The following is a 12,363-nucleotide window of genomic DNA, read 5'->3' as shown; positions in this document are numbered from 1 at the left end:
ATTTATTTGAAAGGCGGATTGATGGAGAACAAGGAAGAGTCAGAGATACTCATTTGCTGGTTCACTCAAATGGCCGCAGGCACCAGGGTTGGTCCAGGCAGGCAGGAGCCTGTAGCTTGTCTGCCATGAGGGTGCAGGGGCCCAAGTGTTAGGGCCATCTTCCACTGCTTTCCTGGGCACGTTAGCAGGGAGCTGGATTGGAAGCAGAACTGCAGGGACTCTTACTGATGCTCCAGTACGGGATGTCAGCACGGCCGGTGGCAGCTTAACCCACTGCACCACGAACCTGGCACCTATAGGCATTTTAGAGATACAGTTTCCTGCCAAGTGCCGATTTATGTTTTTACCGTGTGGGATTTCCCTTGCTTTCTAGAAAGAATATGTCTTTTTTTTTCTTTTCTTTTCTTTTTTTTTTCGGACAGGCAGAATGGACAGTGAGAGAGAGTCAGAGAGAAAGGTCTTCCTTTTTCCGTTGGTTTACCCCCCAATGTCTGCTGTGGCTGGCGCACTGCGCTGATCTGAAGCCGGGAGCCAGGTGCTTCTCCTAGTCTCCCATGCAGGTGCAGGGACCCAAGGACTTGGGCCATCCTCCCCGGCACTCTTGGGCCACAGCAGAGAGCTGGACTGGAAGAGGAGCAACCGGGACAGAATCTGGCGCCCCGACCAGGACCAGAACCCAGTGTGCCGGTGCCGCAGGTGGAGGATCAGCCTAGTGAGCCACAGCGCCGGCCTAGAAAGAATATTTGAATGAGAACAAAGTGGTGAACTCACAGGTTTCTAGTCAGGAGCCTCTACATGCAATATGGTTAAAAAGACTAAAGAACATTAGTCAAGATCCCAGGAGTTATGGAAGGTGTAGAAATAGAATATGGTGATGTAGGGGCCGGTGCTGTGGTGTAGCAGGTAAAGCCTTCACCTGTGGTGTTGGCATCCCATATGGGTGCCAGTTCAAGTCCCAGCTGCTTCACTTCTTTTATTATTATTATTATTTATTTATTTATTTGAAAGAGTTACACAGAGGAGAGGCAGAGAGAGAGATCTCCCATCCGATGGTTCACTCCCCAGTTGGCCACACTGGCCAGAGCTATGTCAATCCAAAGCCAGGAGCCAGGAGCTGCTTCTGGGTCTCCCACACAGGTGCAGTGGCCCAAGGACCTGAGCCATTTTCTACTGCTTTCCAAGCCATAGCAGAGACCAGTGGGATGCCGGCGCTTCAGGCCAGGGTGTTAACACACTGCGCCACAGCGCCGGCCCCTGCTCCACTTCTGATCCAGCTCTCTGCTATGGCCTGGGAAGGCAGTGGAAGCTTGGCTCACGTCAGAGACTCGGAAGAAGCTCCTGGATCCTGGCTTTGGATCAGCTCAGCTCAGCTCAGCTCCAGCCATTGTGGCCATTTGGGGAATGAACCAGCAGATGGAAGACCTCTCTTTGCCTTTGCCTCTCTGTGACTCTGCCTTTCAAATAAACAAATGTTCCCCCTCAAAAAAGAAGATGATGGTGTCATTGGCTGGTTTAGAGAGAAGGATACTGAATTGATTTTGGGAAGTATTGATGACATGCAGAGTAAGCCCTGTGAGATATCTGTGTAAAAAATAATTCACTAGGCAGTTGAGCAGGTGAAAAAGGCGTTAATGTGGACCGGGAATGAGATTTTTGAGAGTCCTCAACCTGTAGAAGGTAACCTCCCCAGCCCGAAAGAGGCATGGAGAGGAGATCAGGTGAGAAGAGAGGCGAAATCCACAAGGAGAGAAGAGGGAATACCTAGTTACTAGGGTCAAGCTGACCTAAGGCCTATTCGAAACTAGTATCAATTACAATCTTGACAGTAGACAAATTACAGTCTTAACGCTAATCCAGGTGCAGCCTGTCTGTTTTAAGCTTGAGCAGTCATGCTAGGGAGTTTCTGTGTTCTGCCAAGTGGGATGCAGTGTCCTGTGACCTTAGTTTCAGACCAGAGCCTCATGGTAGAGGGTGCTTTCTCGAGAGTATCGGTGCTCTGAGGTGGAGTGCCTACTGTCAGGGTGTTACTTCAGCATCACCGTGTAATCTGTCAATAAACATCTAGGCTCTGACAAGCACTCCTGTCTGGAAGGCCGTCAGGGAAGATAGTGAAGCGGGGAATCCGACTGAGGTTTGGCAGTTGCCACCGTTTCACGTGCCTTTGTTTTCTGTTTACTGTGGTAACCTTTCCCTTTCTCAATTTTTAGGCCTTTTCTGATGCCATTAAAAAGTGGCAGGAACTATCACCAGAAGCCAGTGGAAAAAGGAAAAAGAGAAAAGAAATGAATCAGTTTTCTTACATAGATTTCAAGTTTGAACAAGGTAATGGCAAGCCATGAGTGTCATTGAGAGTGTGTGAGGTGTCAGTGCAGGCCTTCCCGCCTCATGCAGTAAGTGACAGAGGGCGCGGTACAGGCTGCCCACACAGTGGCAGCCAGGCCAAGGAGGGACTGTCAAGGACGGGTCTGACAGTGTTTACAGTCTTGGCTTCCTTCTTCCTGCTGGAGATGTTCTGTGATGGGAAGACTGTGGAAGCACAGACGCTGTTAAGCTGGGGAGAAAATGATCTTGAAGTTGGATGAGAATGGGCTGTGGTGTTAACATAAACCATGTAGCCAGTGATTGTTCGCGGCTTGCACGAGCGTCTCCAGTATCTGAGAGTGGCTCATTACTGCATCTCTCTACAATCTGTGATTCAAAATAACTGCTGAACGGAGGGTGACCCAAGTACATGGGTCCCTGCACCCGCATGGGAGACCGGGAGGAAGCACCCAGCTCCTGGCTTCGGATCAGCGCAGCGCCAGCCCTAGTGGCCATTAGGGGAGTGAACCAACGGAAGGAAGACCTTTCTCTCTGTCTCTCTCTCTCTCACTGTCTAACTCTGCTTGCCAAAAAAATAAAATAAAATAAAGAAATAACTGCTGAAGCTCTTTACCCTGAAAAGGGTAAGCTTGTAGAGTTTTTTAACAGATATCTGAGTTACCACAACTTTTTCTGTATATTGTTTCAGAAATAGGACTGTTTCTCTGCTTTGCTCCTGTTTGTCTGTTAAATGAGTACTTAATTATAAAACTTAATAAAAAGGGGGGTGGCCAGCACTATGGCACAGTGGGTTAAAGCCCTGACCTGCAGTGCCAGCGTCCTGAATGGGAGCCAGTTCGTGTCCTAGCTGCTCCTCTTGCGATCCAGTTCTCTGCTATGGCCTGGGAGAGCAGTGGAAGATGGCCCAGGTGCTTCAGGCCCTGTACCCACGTGGGAGACCCAGAAGAAGCTCCTGGATTCTGGCTTCAGATCAGCCCAGTTCCGCTGTGGTGGTCATTTGGGAAGTGAACCAGTGGGTAGAAGACTCTCCCTCTTCCTCTGCCTCTTTCTCTTTCTGATAAATAAATGAATCTAAAAAAAAAAAAAAAAAAAAAAAAGATGCAGTTCACTTTGTATGTGCTGTTCAATGTTCTTGGTGAAATCATAGTTGCACAGTCATCTCTAAAGTTAATTTATCACCAGATAGAAACCTGGAACCTTTTCCCTCCATCTTTCCCTAGACTCTGGCAATAACTGATCTGATGTCTGTCTCTAATGTTTCTTTTAAAGAGGTTTATTTATTTATTTGAAAGGTAGAGCGGGGAGAGACAGATATTTTCCATCTCCTGGTTCATTCCCCAAATGGCTGCAACAGCCAGGACTGGGCTAGGCTGAAGCCAGGAGACGGGAGCTGCTTCTGGGTCTTGCACGTGGGTGCAGGAGCCAAGTAATTTGGGCCATCTTCCACTGTTTTCCCAGGAGCATTTGCAGGGAGCTGGATCGGAAGTGGAACAGTTGGGACTTAGATCAGTGCCCATATGGGATGCCAGTGCTGCAGGCAGAGGCTTAACCCTCTGTGCCACAGCGCTGGCCCCTAGTGCAATGGTTTCAAGGTTCATCTGTGTAGCAGCATTAGTGCTTCACTCATTTTTACTGCCGAATTAATACTCATTGTATGTGTGTACCACATTTTATTAATTCATCATTTGTTGAAATTTTAAGTGATTAACTGATATTTTTTAAAGATTGTCATGTCTAATTTATTTCACTTTTAATTTATTTTATTTGAGAGGCACAAAAAGAGAACCAGATGGACAGAGAGAGCCCCCATTTCCTGCTTTACTCCCTAAATGCCTGCCATGGCCAGGGCTGAGCCAGGCTGAAGCCAGAAGCCAAGAACTCCACCCAGGGACCAGAATTGTACTGTGGGCTAAGCTGCCAGTTACAGTGCCAGCATCTCATAGAAGCACCGGTTTGAATCCTGGCTTCTCTGATTCTGTGCCAGCTACCCACTAATGTTTCTGGGGAAAGCAGGGAAAGATGGCCCAAGAAACCCAGATGGAGTTCCAGGCTCCTGGCCCGGCCTCACTCATTTTGGCTTTGGGGGAATGAACCAGCACATGGGAGATGGATCTCTCTGTCTTGCTCATTCTCTTTTTTATCTGTAACTCTGCCTTTCAAACTGATTTTTTTTTTTTTTTTTTTTTTGGACAGGCAGAGTTAGAGAAAGGTCTTCCTTTTTCCATTAGTTCACCACCCAGGTGGCTGCTGCCATGGCTGGCTGGTGCATAGCAGTTGGCACACTGTGCTGATCTGAAGCCAGGAGCCAGGTGCTTCCTCCTGATCTCCCATGCAGGTGCAGGGCCCAGGGACTTGGGCCATCCTCCACTGCCTTCCTGGGCCACAGCAGAGAGCTGGATTGGAAGAGGAGCAACCAGGACGGAATCCGGCGCCTCAACTGGAACTAGAACCCGGGGTGCCAGCGCCGCAGGCGGAGGATTAGCCTAGTGAGCTGCGGCACTGGGCTCAAGCTGATTTTTTGAAATTTAGTTTATTTGAAGATTAGAGTTTGGAGGAAGAAGGAGAGAGAGAAAGATCTCCATCCGGTGGGTCACTCCCCAAATGGCTACAGTGGTCATGGCTGGGCTAGACTGAAGCCACGAGCCAGGTGCTGCCTCTGCGTTTCTCATGTGGGTGCAGGGACCCACTACTTGCACGGTCACTGTGGCCTCCCCGGGTGCGCATTCAGGATCAGAGCTGGGATTGAAACACTGGTGCCTCCACGTGGGATGTGGGTGTCCCAGGGGACAGCTTAACCTCCAGGCCAAATGCTGCCCCCAGCCAACTGGTTTTCAAAAAGGTACAGGAGCAATTCAGTGGGAGAAAGCTATACTCTCTAAATATTTTTAAAGATTTTTTCATTTATTTGAAAGGCAGAGTTACACAGAGGCAGAGGCAGAGAGGTCTTCCACTACTGGCTCGCTCGCCAGATGGCAATGGCTGGAGCTGCGCTGATCCAAAGCCAGGAGCTTCTTTCAGATCTCCCATGCAGCTGCAGAGGCCCAAGGACTTGAGCCATCTTCTGCTGCTTTTCCAGGCCATAGCAGAGAGCTGGATCAGAAGTGGAGCAGCTGGGACTTGAAACCGCACCTATATGAGATGCCAGCACTGCAGGCCACGGCTTTACCTGCTACGCTGTGGTGCCAGCCCCAAAAGCTATACTTTTTAAGCACATGATTCTAGGGCAGTTGGATATCCATAAGCAAAAACAAAAACACCTTGAGTTTCTACCTCACACATAATGTAAAACTGTAAAACTTTTTTTTTTTTTTTTTTTTTTTTTTGACAGGCAGAGTGGACAGTGAGAGAGAGACAGAGAGAAAGGTCTTCCTTTCTGTTGGTTCACCCTCCAATGGCCGCCGCGGCCGGCGTGCTGCGGCCGGTGCACCGCGCTGATCTGATGGCAGGAGCCAGGAGCCAGGTGCTTTTTCCTGGTCTCCCATGGGGTGCAGGGCCCAAGAACCTGGGCCATCCTCCACTGCACTCCCTGGCCACAGCACAGAGCTGGCCTGGAAGAGGGGTAATTGGGACAGAATCCGGCGCCCCGACCGGGACTAGAACCCGGTGTGCCGGCGCCGCTAGGCGGAGGATTAGCCTAGTGAGCCGCGGCGCCGGCCCAAAACTGTAAAACTTTTATGAAAATCATAGAAGAAATCTTTAAGATTTAGGGATACTCAGAGTTCTTAGACTTGGCACCATCAAAATTCAAAACATTTAGTCAGCAAATGACCTTTTTTAAGAGAACAAAAAGACAAGCTACAGACAGGGACAAAGTACTTGCAAAGCACATCTCTGACAAAGGACTACTGTCTAGAATAAAAAGATCTCCTAAAACTTAACAGTAGGGCCAATTCTATGGCCGGGGGGGCGGGGGGGGGTAAAGCTGCCTGCCTCCTGCAGTGCCGGGGTCCCACATGGTTTCTGTTTTGAGGCCCAACTGCTCCACTTCTGATCCAGCTCCCTACTAATGTGCTTGAGAAAGCAGCGCACGATGGCCTGAGTGTTTAGGCCCCTGCCACCTGTGGGAGCCCCTGGTGAAGCTCCTGGCTCCTGGCTTTGGCCTGGCCCAACCCTAGCTCCATTTGGGGAGTGAGCCAGCGGATGGAAGATCTCCCTTTCTGTCGCTGCCTCTACCTCTGCCTCCCTTTGTCTGTAACTCTGCCTTCAAATAAATAAATAAATCTTAAAAAAAAAAAAAAATAAGGTAGAAGAACAAATTAGAGGCCGGTGCCATGGCGCACTTGGTTAATCTTCCGCCTGTGGTGCCAGCATCCAATATGGGTACCGGTTCTAGTCCCAGTTGCTCCTCTTCCAGTCTAGCTCTCTGCTGTTGCCCGGGAGGGCAGTGAACAATTGCTCAGGTGCTTGGCCCCCTGCACCCACATGGGAGACCAGGAGGAGGCTGGATCAGCACAGCACCAGCTGTGGTGTCCATTTGAGGAGTGAACCAGCGGAGGGAAGACCTTTCCCTCTCTCTCTCTCACTGTCTAACTCTGTCTGCCAAATAAATTTTAAAAAAGAAAAGAAAAACAAATTGGTGAAATATCTTCTATCTTTTATTTTCTAAACAGACTTTGTGGATGGCATATAATAATATAGAATATGCTTAACTTCATTAGCAATTCAGTAAATGCACGTGAAAACCACGATGAGATCATCACACACCTTACAGCATGGCTAAAACAATAAGTAGTGCAGAGAAACTGAATCACCAGTTTAAAAGGTTCAGCTACCAGGCCCGTAGTTAGGCAGTCTCTCTAAAAACTAAGCATGCAGTTGCAACACAACCGAGCAGCTGAATTCCTGTGCATTTATCCAAGAGAAAAGAAAACTTAGTTTCACAAAAAATCTTGTATATACATGGTCATAGCAACTTTATTCAGATGGCCAAAAGTTAGAAAAGGCAAAATGCTTTTCAGCTGGTGAATAATTAAACTGTGGCACCACCCATACCATGGAATCCTGTTCAGCCATAAAAAGAAACAGTTGATACATGCAGCCTGCTGGGTACATACCCAGAAAGCTGCTGAATGGGAAACCTGATCCCAGAGTTTACCTTTGGTGTGGTTAATTCAATGAACTTGAAATGAAATGAGGCAACTGCAGAGATGAAAGGCAGGTCGGTGGTTGGCAGGGGTAAGGAAAGTGCTGTTAGGGGTGGCTCTGAAAGGCGGCAGCAGTGGTCCCTGTGAGGCAGGTGCTGTCGGGACCATCTTGGTGGTGATGTCAGGGGAAGCGGGCACAGGTTGCCAGGCTGTCTAACAACTGCATGTACATAAGTGTGTCAGGAGAAAAGTTAGAGGGACATTTGTAGATTAGGTTGCATTTATTTTCAGAGTACAAGAGTAAAAATTTTTAAGATGTCAACTTTATAAGCCATTAAAAAAACTGAGTAAAAGAGGCCGGCGCCGTGGCTCACTAGGCTAATCCTCCGCCTGTGGCACCGGCACCCCAGGTTCTAGTCCTGGTCGGGGCGCCGGATTCTGTCCCGGTTGCCCCTCTTCCAGGCCAGCTCTCTGCTGTGGCCCGGGAATGCAGTGGAGAATGGCCCAAGTCCTTGGGCTCTGCACCCCCATGGGAGACCAGGAGGAAGCACCTGGCTCCTGGCTATGGATCAGCGCGGTGCGCCAGCTGCAGCGCACCAGCCACAGCGGCCATTAGAAGGTGAACCAACGGTAAAGGAAGACCTTTCTCTCTCTCACTGTCCACTCTGCCTGTCAAAAAAAGAAAAAAAAAAAAAAACTGAGTAAAAACAAAGGGAGAAATAATAAAGAGCAAAAATTAATTTTTAAAAATTTAGGTGGAGGCTGGCGCCGCAGCTCACTTGGCTAATCCTCCGCCTACAGCGCCGGCACCCCAGGTTCTAGTCCAGGTTAGGGCCCCGGTTCTGTCCCAGTTGTTCCTCTTCCATTCCAGCTCTCTGCTGTGGCCCGGGAAGGCAGTGGAGGATGGCCCAAGTGCTTGGACCCTGCACCCGCACAGGAGACCAGGAAGAAGCACCTGGCTCCTGGCTTCGGATCGGCGCAGTGCACCGGCTGTAGCAACCATTGCGGGGGGTGAACCAACGGAAGGAAGACCTTTCTCTCTGTTTCTTTCTCTCACGGTCTAACTCTGCCTGTCAAAAAAAAAAAAAAAAAAAAAAATTAGGTGGAAATGATAGTAACTAATGTTCATTGAGAACTTAGTGCATACCAAAAACTTGCTTAAATGCTTTACATAGATTAATGCATTTGTGCTTGTGAGAAATATGTACCATTATTAGCACTTTATAGATGAAAAACCCAGAGCACAAAGAGGTTAAGTGACTTGCTGAGTTTTACCCAAGCTTGGATTCCAACTTCAGCGCTGTGGCTTCTTTTTTTTTTTTTTTTTTTTTTTTTTTTTTTTTTTTTTTGACAGGCAGAGTGGACAGTGAGAGAGAGAGACAGAGAGAGAAAGGTCTTCCTTTTTGCCGTTGGTTCACCCTCCAATGGCCGCCGCTGCAGCCGGCGCACCGCGCTGATCCTGGCAGGAGCCAGGAGCCAGGTGCTTTTCCTGGTCTCCCATGGGGTGCAGGGCCCAAGCACCTGGGCCATCCTCCACTGCACTCCCTGGCCATAGCAGAGAGCTGGCCTGGAAGAGGGGCAACCGGGACAGAATCCGGCGCCCCAACCGGGACTCGAACCCGGTGTGCCGGCGCCGCAAGGTGGAGGATTAGCCTATTGAGCCACGGCGCCGGCTCAAGCGCTGTGGCTTCTAAGATTTATGTATTTATTTGAAAGTCCAGAGTTACAGAGAGAGGAGATGCAGAGAGAGAGGTCCTCCATCCACTGGTTCACTCCCCAATTGGCTGCAACGGCCAGAGCTGTGCCAATCCGAAGCCAGGAGCCTCTTCCGAGTCTCCCACATGGGTGCAAGGGCCCGAGGACTTGGGCCATCTTCCACTGCTTTCCCAGGCCATAGCAGAGAGCTGGATTGGAAATGGAGCAGCTGGGTCTTGAACCGGTGCCCATATGGGATGCCAGCACTTCAGGCCAGGGCATTAACCCATGGTGCCACAGTGCCAGCCCCAAAGCCTACTCTTAACACTGTTCTTTTAGCTACACTCTTTTTTTTTTTTTTTAAGATTTATTTATTTATATGAAAGAGTTATACAGAGAGAGAAGGAGAGACAGAGAGGGAAGTCCTCCATCCACTGATTTACTCCCCAATTGACCACAACAGCTGAAGCTGAGCCGATCCAAAGCCAGAAGCCAGGAGCTTCTTCCAGGTGTCCCACATGGGTGCAGGGGCCCAAGCACTTGAGCCGTCCTCTACTGCCTTCCCAGGACATTGCAGAGAGCTGGATCGGAAGTGGAGCAGCCGGGACCGGAACTGGTGCCCATATGGGATGCCAGCACTGCAAGTAGCGGCTTTACCCGCTACACCACAGCGCCGGCCCCAGCTACTCTCTTAAAACCAGAAACTGGTGAAAACTAACAAGAGAAAAGGAGAATAAAATACGATACATCAGGAACCAGATGTGGTAAATACTGTTTAAAACCAAAAGAAATTACTGAGAATGGACTTGTGAATAGACTGTCTAGATGAAATAGCTTTCTAGAAAAATATAAATTTTGGAATCAACAGAAAATATCCAATGCCTACACGTACTAAGTACAATATTTGCTATTCTAGTAAATGTTTGATTTTTAACCGTTGCTATGGTGAATCTAGGTAATACTCTGAATTTTTCTGTATATTTGAAAATTTTAAAAATTAAGTTTAAGGCCGGCGCTGCGGCTCACTAGGCTAATCCTCCGCCTAGCGGCGCCAGCACACTGGGTTCTAGTCCCGGTCGGGGCGCCGGATTCTGTCCCGGTTGCCCCTCTTCCAGGCCAGCTCTGTGCTGTGGCCAGGGAGTGCAGTGGAGGATGGCCCAGGTGCTTGGGCCCTGCACCCCATGGGAGACCAGGAAAAAGCACCTGGCTCCTGGCTCCTGCCATCGGATCAGCGTGGTGCGCCGGCCGCAGCGCGCCGGCCGCGGCGGCCATTGGAGGGTGAACCAACGGCAAAGGAAGACCTTTCTCTCTGTCTCTCTCTCTCACTGTCCACTCTGCCTGTCAAAAAAAAAAAAAAAAAAATTAAGTTTAAGGAACATACAGCACATTAGGAACTACCAGAATAGCTAAAATTAAAAATTGCTGATAACAGGTGGGGGTAAGGATGTAGAGTGAATGAACCTCATACTGCCGGGGGTGCAGGTATAAATTAGAGCATACACTTTGGAAAATTATTTTTTAAAGCTGAAAATTCAGCGTATCCCATAATTGAGCATTTCTACTCCTTCACGTATACCCAGCTTGACTGCTCTCATCAGTACGTATCTGTGAGCAGCGCTGGGTCTAACAACCCCAGACTGTGAGCCCAGATGCCCTCAGCAGTAGAACAGGGGCGACGCTGACGGTAGTGCTAGAGGCTCTGCAACTGGGGCGCAACGAGGAGCGACCAAGATCTGAAGGCACGTGGTAGACTGGTGGATGGGGAGGGCCCAGTGTTCCCAGATGATGCACCTGCTGTTCAGGAGGCCTGGGCCACAGTGCGGGGCGTACAAGGGACACCAGCAGTCAGCCCGCTTCCTGAGCCGTGTCTGCATGATTTTGTGTTGTCATGTGTGTTCCCAGGTGACATAAAAATAGAAAAGAGGATGTTCTTTCTGGAAAACAAGCGGCGACACTGTAGGTCTTACGAGCGGCGTGCCCTCCTTCCAGCTGTGCAGCAGGAGCAGGAGTTCTATGAGCAGAAGGTCAAAGAGATGGCAGAGGTAGGCAGATGTGCTTCTCTAGGAGTCTAACCAAAGTTCATAGTTTAAATAAATCGAATTTATGTGAGCAGAATTTTAATCAGAGCTTAAAATTTCCATTTTAATTTTTCAAAATAGATTTCCAAATGTGCTAGTCAACCAGAATAAATGCAGTGCTGGTTGTGAATAACTGTAGCATGGGTTCCACAAGGTCGGAGCTGTCGCCACGGTGCTCAGACGCTGTTTGCTTTCTGCACCGTGGAGTGTGTACCAGCCCAGCAGAGCTGCAGTGCATGAGCAGGAGCAAGGCAGTGGCACAGATTCAGCAGTAATCACGTGGGCTCACACTTTCACAATGCCAGGTTCACACAAATACACGCATGTTCTCCCTCACGTGTGGGAACTAAAGTTTAAAAACCAAATATTGCTACATATGTAGTTTTGTAAAACTTTGTTTTATAACTTTGTCCAGATAAGTTTTTAAGAATGTTATATTACTGTAGTTTTAATGATCTATGATCTCTTTAAAATTTATTGTAAATGGGTGGAATGGTCATTTTTCCATTCAATTATTGTTTATAGCCATTGTCAATGTTCCCACTAAACTAGGGTCTTTTTGCTTTTTACTGGTTAAGCTTCTCATTTGATGAAGTTTAAGCCTTTTTACTGTAATGTAATTTTAAAATACATTATCTCAAAAACTAAAAAAGAAGGGGAGAAGAGAAGAGGGTGGGAGGGAGGAAGGAGGAAATATCATTACATTCTTAGCATTGTGTCTACAGATCACATTGAATCAGTTAAAGACATTAAAATTTAAAATTGCGGTAGAAAAAATGCCACTGTCATCTGAAAATGTTCTATGTGTCAGTTTTCTCTTATTCATTCTGCATTTTAAGGCAGATTTAAGAAAAATATTCCCATATTTTCTAGTACTTGTTTTAACTTATCTCTGATACGTTTTAAGAACAACTGACTATTAATAAGAGTTCTTTATGTGTGTGGAAGTAAGTACTAAATATTGGTGTCTTCCTTACTAAATTTATATCTGAATTTTTCCTCAGCATGAAGACTTTCTGCTTGCCCTGCAGATGAATGAAGAACAGTATCAAAAGGTGATTTGAAGTCTCAGCTAATTCATTTGTTTTGGTTCTTTTCATAGGCTGTTTTATCACATTTCCTCAGTGTTCTGATGTTTGTTCAGATATAACCTCTGGGTGATCTGAGTTTGTGATTTGACCAAG

General features: G+C 47.9%; 1 protein-coding gene across 2 annotated transcripts in view; it reads left to right on the top strand.

Moving 5' to 3' along the window:
* Nucleotides 1–12,363, top strand: part of RNF216 (ring finger protein 216) — a 138,655-nt gene that overhangs the window by 41,426 nt on the left and 84,866 nt on the right. For both annotated transcript variants that reach the window (XM_070064338.1, XM_051839048.2), the window contains 3 exons: nt 2,208–2,322; nt 11,004–11,143; nt 12,184–12,234. In XM_070064338.1, the coding sequence (XP_069920439.1) occupies nt 2,208–2,322; nt 11,004–11,143; nt 12,184–12,234 (306 nt within the window). The remainder of the gene's footprint in view (nt 1–2,207; nt 2,323–11,003; nt 11,144–12,183; nt 12,235–12,363) is intronic.

This window comes from Oryctolagus cuniculus, chromosome 19, assembly GCF_964237555.1.
Source record: "Oryctolagus cuniculus chromosome 19, mOryCun1.1, whole genome shotgun sequence".
Taxonomy (NCBI): Eukaryota; Metazoa; Chordata; class Mammalia; order Lagomorpha; family Leporidae; genus Oryctolagus; species Oryctolagus cuniculus.
Note: the sequence above shows the minus strand (reverse complement) of the source record. Positions and strands in the feature narration are given on the sequence as shown.